At 35.7% G+C, this 19,462-nt stretch overlaps 1 protein-coding gene across 1 annotated transcript in view; it reads right to left on the reverse strand.

Annotated features, from left to right (window-relative positions):
- FMN1 (formin 1) overlaps positions 1–19,462 on the reverse strand; it is a gene marked incomplete at both ends in the record, with an annotated part of 128,315 nt that overhangs the window by 96,978 nt on the left and 11,875 nt on the right. Inside the window, one exon of the mRNA XM_084262770.1 lies at positions 9,741–9,802. Within this exon, the coding sequence (XP_084118896.1) occupies positions 9,741–9,802 (62 nt within the window). The remainder of the gene's footprint in view (positions 1–9,740; positions 9,803–19,462) is intronic.

The raw sequence follows: 19,462 nt of genomic DNA on the forward strand, positions 1-19,462 counted from the left end.
CATGGCTTCTATCTTAGTTTAACTAGGAAGCTTCCAATTCTGCAGATGCTACGTTAGCAACATTGGTAAAAATAGAATACATTAATTTAACAGAATCTATTAATATTCACCAATCAGATAACATTGAGAAGAAAATCCAACACTGTTTCTAGCCAGTCTCCTTTTTAACACTGCAGAGTTGTTTCTGCTACATTTAGCAGATGTAGACACACTTATCTAAGAGCTCCAGAGATTCCAACCAGGTAAAGTTTAACATCAATTATGGAAACAATTCTAGTGTGTAGAAGATATACATTCTTTAAACTAAAGCATGCTACAGGTTAATAATGCATCATCACATTATCCTGGACATTCCCATCAGAGAATTTGAAGAAAATATCACACACACACAAATGTGTTAAAACACCAACCTTGGTCGGTTACTCAAAAGGGAAAACTAGAAGTGTGGTTTCCAGAGCAACCTTAATGTTCTCCCTCTCCACCAATGTTCCCATGTAGTGCAGCTATATGGAAACTTTCTGTTTGACAGAACTGGTATCTCATTCAGTGAAAATCATAGGAGTTATTCCAGACAACGAATAAAATATGTATTATGAAAAATGTACAAGCTTTTAAGACTGCAGCATGATGTGTGCTGAATTTGAAAGGAATATAATGAACAAAGCATGAAACCTCAGTGAGACATACAACAGTATTATAGCAAAGATGTGACAATGCTGACCTGGAAAAGCAGATTCTGTACTTGCTTGAACTGCTAAGTTCCAGCAAGACGAGTCACAAGTCATTTTAGTCACTGTCAAGCAGCACTCAAATATACACCTTCTTTTCTAAGCAACTATCTGGAGATTCTGGGATCCAATTTGTAGCAGCAAGTTAAGTTAAAAATGAACAGAGATATGAACGTATATGCAGAGGTAAGCTCCCCAATAAATTTGTTATACCTTAGGTCTCTGTGCATAAAATATTAATAATACATGATTATCAGAAGGCATATTGTGAAATCAAATTTATACATACGAAATACTGTGACAAATGGGAAATCCAGAATGAAACTATCTATGTTCAGATGACATAATAAACAAGGGAGGGTATTACTGACCAACAAAAGTAAAATAAAATACTGAATAGCCTGCATCCATTCTAGGATATATAGTCTGGGTGAAATTGTGCATTTGTAAGTAAAACTTGTATCGTGATGCCCAGATTCAAGTCTCTGCAATCCATCTTCTACAGTGTTCTGTCTTAAATTCCAGACTACACCTCCTCCAGCTTGCCAGCCTTGTAGTATCTCTACTCCCTGTTTTCCATCTCAAGATCTGCTTCTCCCATCTCCTTACTTCTTTCCAGCACTTACAGTGTGCTTCAAATTCCAATGGCTTTTCTTTCATATTGCCTCATCATCAAAAAAGGGGTCAGGAGACAGGCTCCTAGCTTTCAGTTTCAAGGCATCCTTGGAAGGGTGATCCCCAACCTCGTCAAGAGTAACTTGTGGCAGCCATCAATCAGTGGAACTTAATTTTGCCTCAGCGTTATTTTATAACAAATTTGGTGCCTCCGTTATCTTCATTGGCTTTGTGGAAACGGCGCATTAAAAATCTTGTCAGCATCAGCAGATGTAAAAGGTACAATATGCACCAGATTTGCAAAGCCAGAAGCTGTTATAATCTGAGGTCTTTGCCAAATATGAGAATAACTGTTTTGTTTCAAAAGTTTTAACTTCCAATTTCAGATAGATTTTTCCTCTATCAGCAAAATGTTCATATTTACAAATTAAATTCCTGTTCTAAAACCAGGAATATGTGAACACGACTTTTTCAGCTATGGAAAATTATGTATTTCATTCAGAGAAATAGCTTATAATAATCAGATTCAAATATCTGGGATAGTAAATTTCAAAATGCAGATGATTTGGGCAAGAAGACATGGGGTACATGTTTTCAAAATCAAATGGTAAGATAACATTGATACTACTTAATTGTTAGTGGCTTTTATACTCCCATGATCACATTTCACACTATTTCTCTTGTGAACAATTGTTTTCTATGTTACGGAGGTCTTCCAAAACTGTCAAAATAAAATGTCACCATGTTCATGGCATGTGTCCTGCTTTATTCTCCTGAGTACATAACATATTTATTCAAGGTGATGGGATAAATTAACTTTCATGAATGCATGGTTTTATAATAACTTTTTTTAAAGAAGAGTTTCATTCTAGCCTTAATTAAGCAGATTGTTTTGTAATGTGCCTAAATTTGAGTGGGAGCTCAGTCTTGCTAAAATTTTAAGGCTATAAATTATCTTGATCTCCACACACATTTTAATTACATAATACCATGTCCATGTGCTGAAACAGAGTTTAAAAAAATTTCACTGTATTCAATATACAGAATATGGTCTGTGGTAACATTTACATAAACAGGAGAATCCTTGGATCAACATGTGGAATTAACAGCATTCTGCAGCTGACATGATGTCCAAACAATCCAAGTTCTTACACTAAAATTGTATTGATAAAAATAATAGAGCAGCAATATAAGACATGGCATGTAGCAGTGAAAAAACACAATGAAGGAAAAGAATCTTCCTAGATATTGAAGCTATCTGATATAAAAAAATCACAAAGTAAAAATGTGATTAAAGGAAAATAATCATGAAAAGCACCCATTGCATCAAAAATATGCAAAATAGGATAAGGGGGAGAATTTTGTTTAGTGTAAGTATCAATGCAAATTTTAAAAACATAATTAAGCACTGAACTGGAGAATATGTTCATATGCCTTGAAGAAACATTTCATGCTTTCATTCTGAATGAAGATGCATTTGTCAACAAGGGGTTCCTAAGAGAATAAGGTACTTCTTGTGAGCTTATATGTACCCTGTAGAAAGTTATTGTTTTATTGCTCTTGTCCTTTGCTATCATTCCATGGTCTGCTACTCTGCCTTCTCTAGCACTGTCCATGCACATTGTTCATTATTGGGTGATTTTTCTCAAGCTGGGATTTTTCTATTTCAAGAAATATATACTTTAAAGATATTCATTGTTTGGGAGCCCTAGGAGCACTGAAATTGATATTGTAATACAATGTCATAGGATTTCAGTCTCCTCTTTCTCATATTATGTGTGCTTTACTCAGTAATTACAGAATCACAAGGTTGGAAGAGACCTTTGAAGATCATCAAGTCCAACCATTCTCATCCTATGCTAAACCATATCCCTAAGTACCTCATAAACCTTTTTTAGAACACATCCAGGAAAGGTGACTCAACCACCTCCCTGGGCAGCCTGTTTCAGTCCCTGACAACTCTTTCACGGTCTCTCACCACAGAGAGACTCTGCACTGAACAGGTAGGATTCCTTCATGAGGACCAAGAGGGCAATTCATGAAGCTACACAGTATATACACACAGTGGTGAAACCATACATGTAACAGCTAAGCACAGAAGACTGAAACATTTCAAGTTAGGCAAGAGTAATATTAATAATTAGCCACAAGCTGGGAGACCTTCATCAGTAACACCCCATGGAAATGCTCAAAAGCCTGAACAGGTCATTAGGAAAGACTGATTAATAAACCCTTGCTGACCTTGGCTGCTCCTTTGAGCTGCAACCCTACTTCACCAGACAGAAGCATAGATGATACAAACTTATTTTGGCATGCTGGGACATGAAAATCCAGCAAAGAACACCCAAAGCAGCTAGCCACCTTCTGGATGCATTTCATCTTGTAAAGGTTAAAGACAATAGTCTCAGCATCCTGAAGCAAAATTTTATTTCCAAAAGTCAGCTGTATTATGCACTTCTCAAATGTTGTTTGATTAAGTACTGTGGCATATCTAAGATTTCAACACTGTTCATCATTGGCCCCTATATTTTAATAATAGATTTCAAAACATAATGGCTCCTGACGAATTCTGAGATGCCCATCCTGCACCAGAATCCATATGTACACAGAAAACTGCCGGGGACAAGGGATGGGGATATTATAAATTCTTTTTTTCCAGAAAGGAATTATAAAGATTGCTACCTAAGAAATTTTTTTCCCAGCTGAATCTATTAAAAATAAAAATCCACTTTGTTGTAATAGACTATTTACAAAAGACAGGATTTAGACAATTCAACTACTTTAAAATGTTTGGATTTGGTGTTAAAGCATCTAATTTCTGATGCTCTTTCTGAAGCTGAAATTAGATTTCACTTTAGCATATAAGTAAAAGACACTTTAAATTGTCAAAATAAAAGTGAAATCACCCACTTCTATAAAAGAGGGTGTTAAGCATTCTGACATACAACAGCTTCCAAAGCTATTCACCATTGCCTCCTACAGTTGAATTGCAAGTTTCAAAATGTAGCAGGGAGAAGCAGCACCTTTTGTTAGACTCATGATTAAAGAGCAATGCAAGCATTAAAAAATGGAAAAACACTGACTGTGAGGAAACACAAAGGGGAAAGTGAAAAGATAAAGGCCCAAGGAAGGAATTGATGGAAGGAAGAGATGTAAAAACACATCTGTAAAAGAATTAAAAGGTTGTCATACAGGTAAAGCTTATTACTTCACTCAGTAACTGGAAAAGTGATTTTATGCCTTTGTGGTGTCAGTACAAAATAAAAATTATTAAATTTGAAATTACCAGACAATTTTGCTATGACTTCCCTTTCACGTTCCATTTTCTTTCACATTTTTCAATCTTTTTCTGTGGCACTGTAGAGGCACTGGTCTTTAACCCCAATTTAAGGTAAGACATAGTTAAGCAAGCCGTTCTCTGAAAAGGAAACAACTTTCCATCCACTTCTATACTGCTGCTCTTGAAACTTTCACAAAAATGCAAACATTACTAAGGAGACCCTAAAGGTTACTATGGACACCTCACTCTTCTCTAAATGAGGCCACCCTTTTCTTTCATGATGGCATGGGCACTTACACAACAACTTCATTACCATTCATTGTTTCTTAAGTTTCCATAATATGTTCATAACTCTGTTAGATGCAACTAGTGGTATGTATGTCTAAAATTTGCAATAAAATACTTCAAGAGATGTAGAAGTATTATTTTATCATATACATCACATAATTTGCAATCTATCTGTAGTTTATATTTTATTGTTATCAAATATCCATTATTATTTCTCAGAGTATATTATATAATATGCATCATACAATATATAGTAATATTATTATAAAAACCTGTAATTAATAGCTAAAGACACTTTTTCTTGGTTTGGGGACATGTAAAAGATAGAGGAAGTTGGTGGAAGCCTAATAAACTGTGTTAGAGAGAAAGACTCATTAGAGAGAGAGAGTTATAGAACAGCTTAGAACTTTGACTCCATCTTCCAAAAGCAGTATTAAACTTCTGTGTAGCTGAAGATGAAGGGATACCCTTGTGCAGTTGGATTAACTAAATACTGCAGTACTGCAATCAGAGCACTGCCTTCAAGTTAATTCCTTGCATTCAGCAGGCTGTAGCCCACTTACAATTTTTTGATTGAATGTCGGGCTGTTGTCATCTACTTGGTTGGTTAGGTAGCTTCCTCTGAAAGACTTAGCTGACATCTAGCGGCAGGAGAAGGAAAAGTAAAAAATTCAACGGAGAATAGAAATCGTTTGATGTCTTGAGAGTATAGAATTGAATTTTTTTGCAAAATTCAAGGCCACTACATTTGCTGCAACTTCAACGGTCTACAGAATCAGCACCAACCCCTGTCAAACTGGTGGTATGGGTAAATCTCTGGTTGGACTCTGGGAATTCCATATGACGTTTACAGGAAATGAACACAAGAACAAATCTTAAATAAAAATTCATTAAGACTTTCATTCACATATTCAAGGAAAAAACTTACTTCCAAAAGAAACAGGACAGAAGTATAGTACATTTTCTGTCACTGAAGAGTAAACAGATGACTCATAAGCCACTATATATAGGTTTCAAGGGACATATTCTGGATAACTTGGATTACTTTCACCTTCAGAGAACTGTTTGATAGGAACTAACCCCTACACATACCTCCCATGGCTCCTAAAGACTTTTTGAAGCATTTTATGAGTAAAAAAGAAGAAGGTTCTCACTCCTAATCTTATACAGAGAAGATATGATGATCAATCTTATTCATTAATACAAGATATGGGATTTGGATCTGTTTGCAAAAGAGTTGGTTCAGAGAAATTTCTGTCCGCAGGTTGCTACAAAATCACATTTAACCTAAGCATTTCCAACAGTTGGGACACCTACCACTATGTATTTCTGTTATACCCTGAAAGAATAAAATGCAACATGTTATTAAATTAAATGATGACACAATTTCTTGTATGTTCCTATATGAAATTGTGTAAAGTTTCATATGCACAGCGTTATGTAGTAATTATTTTTTTTATCTTAAAAATATTTCTTTCTCTTCCTTCATATAATGAAAAGCCACATGAAAGAGAGTATAAAGACAATGTCTGGCTCTAATGCATTCCATTTTTACCAGTAGAAATACTGGTAACATAAAGAATGAATAAAAACCATGTCCCTTTGCCGTTATATTTAAATATTACAGTCTAAAGCAATTTCAGGGAAAAGCAATAATTTTTAAGTGAATCACAAAACCGAGGAAAAATCCCTTTGAAATTAAAGACAAAATAATAAAAGCTAACAGCAGAGATGTGGAGAAAAGAAATTTTGTTCTTTAAAAAGTTTGAACATCAGGGACACAGGAGAAAACCTCTTGAAGTAGACAGGCTGTAAAAAAGGGGGAGAGAGGGGAAGTTTGAAATGCCACCTTTCATTTAGAAAACTACTAAAACTTAGAAGAACTAACAATTTATGATTTACCAAAGCAGCAGGACCACATAGCAACATCTGACTCAGATTTCACCTGCTATAAAAAATAGCACGCTGCAGAAAAATATGTCATTCTCTTCACAAAATTAGTAACTTAGTGTTGATTTTTAGACAGGGGACACATGAAGAATATAGGAGTTAAATATTTGTAGCCTAACTGCTTTTCAGATTATTAGTCTGGCATGACATATAAATTTTCACGTGACATCCTATGTGTTCCAGAGAGTTAAACAGCTCCAAAACAACTGTACAAACCAAAAGCATGCATCTATGACAGGTCACATATTCTAGGCACTGGACTAGGAATTCACTGGCAAGGACATGCAGAAAAAGAACAGGAATGCTACTCAGATGGCACAGCATTCGGAAGTCACAGAAGCTGCAATACTATAATTTATTCATCAGTACTATAGACCATAGCCCATGTGCAGACTCTGTTTCAGGAAATTCTTAAAAGACTAACTGCTAGAAATGGCATACTAGGTTACATGCCTCAGTAATTTAGTCACTATGCATCTTTTATGAAGCCAATGCCTCACACCAGGCTGGGCTGAGGTCCAAACATCAAGCAGCACACTGTTCAGGAAGGGGCACGGAGGCAGTGGTAGCAGAAGTGACAAGAAGGAGACAATGAAGACACTCAGACTTGCCAAAAAAATGACAAGTTCAAAACAAAAAAGCACCAGAAAGGAAGAATGCAATTCCTTTACACTATTTCTTACATGTGTTTTCTAAGCACCCACTGCTGGGGACAGGACAGGTGCTTCAGCTGGCCTTTGGTATAGGAAGGTTTTATGTTCTTCAATGTTGTAAAATGAAAAAACACATTATATCTCAAAAATTAAGTCCAAAAAACTTAGAAACAGAACTCTACACAAGATGTCCAGTAACTTATGAGTAACTCCCAAATGGAAATAAAAAAATCTTGTTTGAATTGTGTCTTGCATGCAATAAACTTTCTTTTTCTGAATCAAAATAAATTATTTTTCTGATCATCATGATATCAACCTTACACTTCACTGCTGTTATTTAAAAGGCCTAAAAAAACATTCCTAACACTGTTTTTTGTTTGCTTTTGGAACTACATAGTGTAAAATAAACCAGTAATCATCAAGAAAATCATTGCCAAATGCATGCAATACCAGAAAACATGCTATGTGGGACACTGCGGATAAGACTGTATAAGTCTAATCACAGACAGCTCATTTCTAATTATATTTACATACATATATAAAACTGTAAGATTTTATGGTGATGAAAGTTACATCACCATTTCACTTCTCTGGAAACAGCCCACTCTCAATTTCCTTCTTACTAAACATGGTAAGATATAAACAGAATTAATTGCTAAGACACGATGACACTTGAAGAAAACTCAAATAATCCAGATAAATATAATAATCTGATTTAAAAGAAAACATTTATATCATTCAAAGTTATGAGCAGTGAAAAAATGAATCTAATTCTCCTCCAGTGTCTTTCAGATGTAGTCTTACGGAAAACAAAATCTATTTTTTAAATGAAAGATGAAATTGGAGAGATGTGTGATTTTTCACAGATGTCTGCCACTAACTGTGTCCTCTGCCTCTACTGTTTCCAAGGTTACTGGAGATGCACAAACACATTTTCCTTCATCACCACGACTATGTGTTCTCTGAAATACCCTCTCAAGATGAGTAAATTCCCCTTGCAACAATCTACTGCTCTTGTGTGGGACAGCTATGCTATTCTTCCTAAGAATCACAGAATCACAGACCTGTAGGGGTTGGAAGGGACCTCAAGAGATCATCAGGTCCAACCCCCCCTAATTATTAACAGTATTTATTGCACATTACTGCTGTATTTACTTCAGTGCTCGTTTGCATTTCCATCTCCTGAATTTTAAGAGATGCTGCACACACCAGAGATACTTTGACTGTCCTGTCCATTCCACAGGCTGCTACCATCACTCCACCCCTGTCTACTCACAGACCTCACTGAGCTTTTGCAATTTCATACTTTTTACATCCATTATGTCCTGGCTTTTGTGCTTGTACTAGTCTGATGATTGCTGTATGTGATCTGCTAAATGACGTGCTCAGTGTATCAACATATTGGATTATCAGACACCATGTATTTGCATATTTGGTTTTTTTAATCCATTCTATTTACCTTAATGATGATGAAAAAAAATACAGAATGCTTTGCACTTCATGACTTGCATACTAAGGATTTAGCATATGAACCCCTATTAGAACACAGCACAGTTATGCTTAAGAATATATCACAATTGGCAAAACCAAAAGAAAGATGCTATTAATTTTCTTTAAACCAGGACTGCTCAACAAATTTACTTTAAGGTATACTGCAATTTAAGGTCCTGCCTTTATGATAAAACCACTTCGTATATTATTTCACTTTGCTTAGCAGTGCCAAGGGAAAGTGAGTTCTAATATTAAACTTTGTTATTTCTAATTTTGACAATTAAATAGCTGGTGAAGTTTATGCTTACAAAACCAGACATCAATAAGAGTTTTCAATACAAGCTTTCAGTGTATTACAAACGCATTTAACAGGCTTATTTTTCAGCCTAAAATTACAGAAAATGGCTTCATACAGAAGTTTGTTTCACTGTGAGTAGTAAAATGCCTTAATACAATAACAAAACATAAAAACACTGCACTGCTGAGTTAGAGAGAAGAATTTGAGTACAATTAATAAAACTACAAAGGGAAGACATGTAAAACTGCTTTCTTCCATCACATATGAGTGCATGTATGGATTTTAACTAGATTTATTTTAATTGATTTGGCAGTCAACTGAAGACAATTTTTAGAAAGAAACAATCACATTTTTGACATTTGATGGAAAGTATATCTTTGCACTACTTAAATCTGTAAAATTCACTAGAGTCAGAAAGAAAAAAAATCATTACATACCTTTAATGTTTCAATTTCTTCTTTGTGTTCCCTCTTCAAGTGCAAAATGGCAGCTTGGTACTCTGGAAAAATAAAGAAAAGTACATTCTATTAGAGTCAGAAAAAAATGTGCCGTCTTCAGCATAGTGTATTTCAAACACCACCACCGGGTCCAGAATACAGATTTAGGCTCTCAAATAAAAGACCTTTCGCAATGGGGATGGTAAAGTAAATCTGAACACAGTAATTAGCATTATTTTCTATGACTATTTCTATTATTTGCTATGTCCACATGACCAGGTTTTCCATGGTGTTTCAGAAAGCAGAGAATAAAGCAAAGAGGTCTTCCATGCCGAGAGGGAAAAATGCGAAGATACGTCCAACTGAAATAGCAAGAGGAAACTTTAGTTTTCCTTAACTTTGCAGATAAATGTAGAGCTGATAGGATATTATGACATACCCATGCATGCAGACACATCTGAATTCTAAAAATCCATGCATTAAATACAATTATTTAAACTGAACTGTAAACATACAATCACTATACACAGGCAAACTGGATAAAAGAGCAATCACAAATACAAATGGACTACCCAACAACAAGAAATACAAAGAATTCTTTGTCTTATTTCTATCAGGTAAAGATTAATTACAGGGTTTAGATCTCTTCACAGTATACAAAATGGCTCTAACCCTGTGTAAGCAGTACCCAGCCTCCTGATCTAAATTTCTCTGGCTTTAACTTTCATGCTTTCAATATTGTTACACCTTAGGATATTCACACTAAATGGGAGAGCCATCTATCTAAACTTCTTCCTCTCTAGTGGGCCTCTACTTGGAGCTTCCCAGCATTGGAAAATTGTCTTGCTCTGCTGGAATCACAACTGGATAGGTCTATGGAACTTTAGATTTTCCGCTGTTAATTCCTTTGACTGGTTGATACTGCCTTCAGACACAGGCTCTACTTATCCATTCACCTAAACGACTTAACAAAGCTGCCTCAGATTCCCAGAAAAAAGTTGTGACCCTTCTGGCACCTCAGCTGGTTAAGCACCCACTAGACTTTCAGGGCATGAACCTTATGAAGGCCCTGACTTGAGGTTTAGCTCTTTAAGGTCACATGGTAACTGAAACAAACAACAGGCTTTGAAAATGCTGCCGACAATCAGTTCTTAGTTGGGCTAACAGAAGGACACAAATCAACAGATCTATCTTAACAAAAGATCTCCTTTCTGTGTGGGACTGCCCAGTGCTTAACATTCTTTGAGATTTGGGTAAGAAGAGTCATAGTTCACATGACAGAGACCTGCACTGACACCAACAGCAGACTTTTCACCTTTTCTACCCATTTCCAACCCTCTTTAGCTTTTTTTCTTATCTTGGCACAAATGTTTGCGCAGAGAGTGATGGAAGAACCCCCATGGATGAAACCTGGCATAGCATAAAAATGTAAAGGGTTTTTTTGTGGGGGTTTCTTTAAACTAAGTGTATGTCATATGTAATAGACATTTTGCAAGATGCCATCATTTTAAATTAAGCTGGCACATGTTTTTCATTAGTTAGTTCTCCTAGCTGCAACCTCAGAAATAAATTCTAGAGATTGCATTGTTTGATCTTTGTTCTAAAACAAAGGTATGATAAAGAATAGCAATTCTAATATATTTTACTTATTCCTTATAAATATGCTTAGAGTTCAGATAATAAAATGTAATAAACACAATTTATTACTTAAAACACTGCTACTGCATAAAAACAACTCTAACATATTTAATGGCCTACTATGTAACAAACATTCTGCAGCACAAGTTTCTTTTGTTACTTTTTACAATCATATTTCTTTTTTAACTAGAAGAAACTGTCTATTGGACAGAAGCCAACACCCAGCAAAGTATTTTCCATTTTTCTCAAGCAAACATTTAATATTATTATTATTATAACAACATATATATTATAATATATGTTGTTATAATGAAAAAGAAATCACACCACAATTATATTTTTGTATAATACAAAGTAACTCAGGTCTATTCCTTTCATATTTTTGGTGAAGTCACCTATTTTGGTATAATTCCACATGGATAGTTTTCATCCCAAGAAAACACCCTGCACACAGAGATTACAATCTGAATCATTACAACACTGAAGTATTTGACTAGAAAGAATAATTGCAACCATATAATTCCAAAAATCAGTTTCTGAACATACTGGCAATGGAATAATAAAGTTTAATTATGCAATGGTGTTGGGATGCTACTTAGAATGGTAAAATCACAACAGCGCAGCAAACAGTAATGACATGTTAATGGGAATAACTGCGCTGTGAACAAAATACAGGTTAGGCTTTGTAAACTACTGAGTTCTTAAATTTTATTTAACTCACAAAACAGACTCATTTAGACCACAGAAACAATCCAGGAATACTGCAAACTCTGAATTATCAATGAGTGATTTGACTAGGTTACAAATTAACTATGCCAGAGTTTAAGAAATCTGACATGAGTCCGTGCATAGCCAGTCTGATTCTTGCATCATCATTGTAACTCATACAGCCTTGTTATTTAAGATCCATGAACATACATGGATAGTTCTGTGAGCCACGTGAAATATTAAGGCTGTGACTGAACCTCCCACTTTCTGGTGCTTCAATACGACATGGAAATGAAGCTTCTAAACACAGAATGGCTGAGGTTGGGAGAACCTCTGGAGGTCATCTAGTCCAACCCCCACCATAGACCTGGTTCCAAGAACCATGTCCAGACAGCTTTTGAATGCTTCTGAATACTTGCAGGGTCTCCAAACAGCCTGCCTGGAAGACAGTGGCTGTAGGGAATAAATAGGTTAGCTACACCTAATGCAAGTATTAGTCTGAAGGGCTTTTGAATCAAACAAATCAGATACAAATCAGATGACAGGTGTTACTATCCAGAAAAAAAGTCCAGAAGCAAATTAGGATTTCATTGCTGAGAAAACAATTAAATATGTTATTCCATTACATAAGGCAAACAAGCAAAAACAGGCTGACAGGAACTTCAACAAGGGTAAATGCAAAGTCCTGCACTTGGGGAGGCACCAGAACATGCTGGGGGCTAATCAACTTGAAAGTAGCTTTGTAGATAAGGACCTTGGGGGACACCAAGTTGGACATGAGCCAGCAAGGTGTCCTTTCAGCAAAGAACACCAACAGTCTCCTTGGGCTGTGTTAGGAGGAGTTTTGCCAGCAGGAATTTTGAGGGAGGTCCTTCCCCTGTACCTAAACCACTGATGAGGCCACACCTGGAGTGCTCAGCCAGTTCTGGGCTCCCCAGTTCAAGGGAGATAGAAAGCTTTTTTAAAGCTAGCTCCTTCCTTGTACGTGTTCCAGTATTCACTATATGTTAAATGTTAACTCCTGTAAAATCAAAATTGGCTTTTTTTGGTATTGTTTGTTTGGAACATTATTATCTATTATAGATAAATACAATTGAGATTAAACTAAGAAATTTGGGAATAATTACCATAATGAGTAAATATACAGTCCAGTCACAAGAAAACAGATCTTTTATTTCTTGAAAAACTGAAGATTGAGCAAGTGTAGGATTAGCCACTTCCAGTGGGTGGCAGTTTTGCACTCCATTAAAAACCTCTTTTTTTTTTTTTCCTTTTTTCTGAAAACAAACTATAATTCGCATATGGATACAGGTATACTTGTCTTTTGTTCTGAATGTGAATTTGTTATCTCATTAGTTTTCCACCCATATTTTAATTTTAATACAGTTTTTTGTCTTATCTTTTTCCTAATCATCAGCTTGCTAAATTTTACTTGATAGCAATATGCGCATTTGAAATTTGCTGGTTCAACTGCCCATTTCTAGAAGGCACTAGGGGAAAAAAAAGTTTTCTGGAGCGATCAATAAGATTAATGTCATGATCCTGTTATACAGTTACAGTCAATGTAAGAAAATAACATAACTTTACTTCTAGTCATACTATATTTGGCTCTGCCTACACACAACTGCAGGAAAAAAAAATCTGATTAGTGTATTATCTGATTTTAACCAAATATTTTAGAAGTGAACATTGCAAAAACAGAACCACTGCAAAGCTGGTAACATGCTTCCATAGCTAACTTCCAGATTTGGTATCAGTCTGTATAGTGGCTTTAAAGTATTTTGGCAATATTGATCATATAAAGATAACTGAGTAAAAAGATATAGGTACATCAGGAATAGAATTTTGGATCTAAAAGCAAGGGGGTTTTTTTGATTATTTTTGTTTTATCATAAGGTACTACAAGATTTGAAATGATACAGTTAAAGCATGGAATGAACATACACAGCAAAGTAATGAGATGCAAGAAGGAAATGAGATTATATTTTAAGTAAATACCCACTGCAAGGAGGAAGCAACTCTGCATCGAACACAGTATGTAAACAGATGAGAGAATTATTGTAGAAGCACAATGGAAAAGCAGAGGAAGCAAATGCAAACAATTACAAATGGGTGAATAAATAAGATGGACAAGAGGTGAACAAAGGGCTTAAAATGCTCTAAGACATCACAAATCGAATTTGTTATAAAATCACAGACATCAACTGTGTGAAAACAACAGAGTATCACGTACTGGAAAACAGTAGACAAATGCCTACAATCATTTATAAACCACATCTGCTGGAGCAAGTAATGTACAAATACACAAAAGAATATTAGGGGTGTACAGGCACAACAGCAGAAGGTTTTATTCATATTCTCATAAACAGCAATTTACAAACAAAAGTACCAGGAACCCAAAAAAACTGACAGATGTTAAAACTTAGATAAGGGGCAAAAAGTATGGTAATAGAGAAAGGTTGCTTATCCTGATGTAAATTACATGAAAAGCACATAATTTTTAATAGTTATAGTATTTTATAACTATGACTTTTAAAGTTTAACACACCTGAAACAAAGGAAAATGTATTCAGTATATTGGACCGATTTTTAGAGCACCACGTTTTCTAAAATTTTGGCCTTCAAAGATAATCTTGCAAATAAAATATATAACACAGGACTACTCAAATCATAAAGGCCAAGTATGTAAAGTAGCCCAGTATTAATAGGTTCTTGGTATCTAAATATGAATGAGTCCATCCGTATTTATTGCCAGAACTTTTCTGCTTTAACAACTATCCTGGCCTTCTAAAATAACCATGGTCTCGAGACAACACACCTGTAATTTCTGTGGGCCCGTTTGGGGCCCATCTATGGCTTCTACCAAGAAAACTGAGCTGGGATATTGCAACGTTAAGGATGGAAGGTTAAGTCTGATCTGGCTTCTTTAAAACACACAGAAATGCCAATGAATTACACCTCTAATCTTTCAGTTACATATTCAGAAAATGTACAAAATCTGAACTGTGTATCTGTATTATCAGTAAATAGTTTACTGTGTTCAAGAACTTGCATAAGCCAACCAAACCCCAGTTTTTGAGCTTTGACCTCTAAAACCCTGCTTTTGAAGGTAGAGATGAGCAGTAGAATATTCTTTCTCTGTCCCCCAAATGAGTCTTAGATGCTATTGACTTATTTGTTCCACTGGAAAGGAGGAGGGGAAAAAATTGAGATTTTTATGGGATGGGAAAACACAATAGCTTGCTCACTTGCCCAGTGGTCTGTAACTCTACATACACAGGAGGAAGCTTTTTACAGAGGAGTGGTGAGGTGCTGGAACAGGCTGCCCAGAGAGGTGGTAGATGCCATGTCCCTGGAGATGTTCAATGCCAGGTTGGATGGGGCCCTGGGCAACCTTGTGTAGATCCAGGCCTGGAGGTTGGTGGCCCTGCCTGTGGCATTGTGGTTAGAACACTATGATCCTTGTTGTCCCTTCCAGCACAGACCCTTCTATGATACCTAAGTGTTTCCAGGACTTCCACACCACTACCAGAGTCCTGTCAGGTAGAGCTTACTTCCAGTGAGGGAAACGGAAATGGTAGCAATTGAATTTGCAGGGAGAGATTAGTCTGTCAGATCAGACACTTCAGAAGTCCACTTAGTGGCAGCTTTTATAGACAACCTAACTTTCCTACCCTAAGATCATTGAATGTACATGCAGGGAAATTATAACAAACTCCAATGTAAGTTGCTTTAATTATTGCAAAAATTTCTGAACACCATCTTATTTCCTAAGAAGTATTCACACAGTTGCAACAAGAATGAACGGACTCTCATTGTGAAACTTCAAAGGGAATAGGACAGGGCTTCAAAGTCCTTTGGATTTATTTCTTCTAATATTATGTCCACTTGCATCATCGTCTAAATGGTGTTTCATGGCAGAAGTAAAGGACTAACTTGTTCTTCAGTGATGTAATGGATCAAGACTCTAGCCTGGTTGTAAGGTTTGATTATAAGTCTTGTAAAATAATCACATTGAATATTCACGAACAACACGTAGTATGCCTAACTCAACTGCAAAAAAGGATCAAGAAAACCCCCAAATATTAATCCTTAGAAAGTTTTAACTCAGCATATTGCTATACAGTAAGTATTTGAAAAGCATGAAAACAGGAAAGTGCTTAATAAATAAATAATGATTGTCTGTACACAGTATAATGAAAATTCTGTTAACTTACTGCAATAAAGAAGCAGACAGGCTAGAGATACTGAGGAAACACATCCCACTAGAAAGAGGACTGAGAAAGAACAACTTGTTCTTCGGTAGGGTCTTTTAATCACTTTGGAGTTGCTATTTCATCATTTGAGATGTCATTAGGAAGCTTTTATTCAAACTATTTTTTAAAAGCAAAAGTCATACTAAAATTTCAGAATACTTCATATATGTGTTATATAAAATCATGTTATCTCAGCTGTCAGATAAGGACCCTCCAGAAGGTATCACCTTCTCTCACTTCCACATAGAAAGAAAAATACCAATGCCTTGAAACATGCCTGATACAGTTATGTCAGTTACTTCAGCAAGTGATTGCAGAAGTGCCAAGTAATTGTAGAGAACAGAGGGACACTATTCGAAAACCTCTCTTAAGATGAATTGACTTCCAACTCAGCTTGTTAGTTATCACATCTAATTTGATAATTCAAAAAAGCTGCTTAAATGGAGCTTCGAAGTCACAAGAGTTGTACCTAACAAGTTCCTTAAGCATCATTTGAAATCCAAAGGTGAGTAATGTGTGTCCTGCTCTTGGTGGGATACAGAACTGAGCAAGGAAACACAGAAAAACACAGCAGAGGTTATATCTGAAATAAAGTTCCATAAACCACACTAATATTGTTTATTCCCTTTCTTAAAGCACAATTAAATTTCATTTTCCTTCAAAAGATATCCCTACTGATTCACTGCTAACGGCATTATCAGATAGTATCTAATTAGCCCTTGCAGTTTTCAATGGGATTTTCTTCTATTTCTTTGGCAGCGTTGGATGTTCTCTTATTTTGAGTAAGTACCAACATGTGTCTAAATACATCAAGGTTATAGAAAAGTAAAAAGCTGTCATTCCTTTAACCCTTCCAAACTGACTTGTACTAAAGTACCGACCAGGGTGAATTTTGCTCTTGTACAAAAAGCTACAGAGCCCATTTTTTACCAAGTCTTTGTTCAAATCAGTAAAAGTATGCTCCTATAGTATTACTCATCATTTATTAATTCACTTCACTTTGTCTTTTTACTTAAATTCAGCCACCAATTCAGAAAGAACTTTTCTAACACAATTTTAACCACACCTGCAGTCTTTTTTTTAATAAGTACTGTCAGATTATAGCAAAGCCAATTATTTGGCATATTATATACCATAGGTTACATTTACCTCGAGTTTGCCCACAGACAGGAGAAAGTGGCGGGGAGGGTGGGGGGGTGAGAAGAAGAGGAGAAGTAGTAATACACCAATTCTCAATTGTGATGTTGTTCTGATCAGACTTCAAATCCTAATTTTAAAAAAATTCACACTCAGCCCTGTGGGATGGATCTGAAAGTCAAAGAAATCAACCTAAGTTCCACTCACTTCCCTGGGATGGTGGCCACTGAAACTGATCGAATTCTGAAAACAATTCCTCATCTGTATTACAGAACAGTCTTTATTAGATTTTTAGTCCTAAACAGTGGTAAATACTGCAGACTCTGACTTCACCATTTTTATTCCAGCAAGGAAAGGTAAATACTGCCTTTACAATAACAAAAGAGACCAAAGACTTGACAGACGGACAAAATTACACTGTTCCACCCACCTGGTGGTCCCTCCTTGTAAAGCATTAGGAGAGCTAGAGACAAAAGCATAGGTAAAATTGTATTTAAGCTTCACAGAGGGAATTTACAGTTTTACAGTCATTAAATATATATCCTAGCAGGGAGTCTGCCAGACTCCCTGCTTTTTAGTCAGTCTACAAGCATACACCTCAGCTGGTATTTTCAGCTCCCATTTATATCATTTTGTCTTGCAAAAAAGTTATCAATTCTTTATGAACTGCTTAATTTTTAAGCATTCCTAGATACTAGTTCTGTCCATCGAATCATAACCAAATAGCAGGTATTTAAAAAAATTTCTACCATGTAGAAAAATCCTGTGGACATTCCTTAGTTAACCACAAGCTACATGTAGTAACACACTCACTGTGAAAACAAACTTGCAAATACCACAATAAAGCTTTCTGCTCCATACATACACAGAATTGCATATTGCACATCACAGAATTATTGAAGAATTTACTTTATTAATTCCTGAAGATTTTCAGTTGGAAGTAACAATGGTGCTCACTCATTACAGTTTTTCCATGTTGCTTGGTAAAGCAAGGAGAGCAATGCAGGTCAGAAAGCTCAGCCTCCACTGACAGACTCATTCCACACAAACGGATTAGAATGCACAGGTTAGGGGTCGGAACATTTTCAAGAATTCCATATTTGTTTTTTAATTTGTTTCTAAAACACACACTTAAAAAGAATAAAAATATGGACTGTGCAATAACAGTAGCCAATGTATGACATATGCCATGAGGTGACAAAAATAAAGCATGTAAAGTATGAAGCATACTTAACTCTTTTGCAAAGAAAACACACACCATAGCATGCCTGTTTTTCCTGAATGCACAGAAAACCAAACATTAAATAAAATGTTTTAGACAACCTATGTAATTCATGCAAGTGCTCAACATATTAATTTGTATAAGCACACAATAATTATCTGAATACAGAGGAGTAATAACATTCACAAATACACACAATACATGCTCATGTAAATCTTTGTCATGATACTGACCAAACCTCATTGTTCATCACAATTTCTAAACCGAAAAAGTACAAGCATTCACTCTAAAATCTGGTGGCCTGAAAGTTTAACCTGCAGCTTTGTGAATACTGGATACAGTGGGTCACAATGTTTCAGAAGGCAACTTTCATTCTCCAAAACTGTTGCACAAAGCACCTACTCGGGCTCAAGTATTATTCAGTACTATTCTATTTGTGTTGGAAACTGTGCTGTGCAAAAATTACCTTTTCTTCTTTGATAATAAAACAACTTAAGTAACTGAATAATTTTAAATAAAATCTTATTTGAAAACTTTTCCCACAGCAATCTCCATAATTCACACTTCACATAGGTAAATTACTCCTCAAACTTCACATAAGCAATTTAGGAACCTTCTCTGCAACGATCTCAAAACTTCAAGTAGAAAGTAGAAACTTTGAAGATACATGACCTATATAGCCACTTCTGTAAGTACATTCATTTTTTTAAAAGATCTCACACATTCAACTCAGTATGTGGAAACTTGCAGGATAATATTAA

Source organism: Gallinula chloropus (assembly GCF_964237585.1).
Source record: "Gallinula chloropus genome assembly, chromosome: 4".
Taxonomy (NCBI): domain Eukaryota; kingdom Metazoa; phylum Chordata; class Aves; order Gruiformes; family Rallidae; genus Gallinula; species Gallinula chloropus.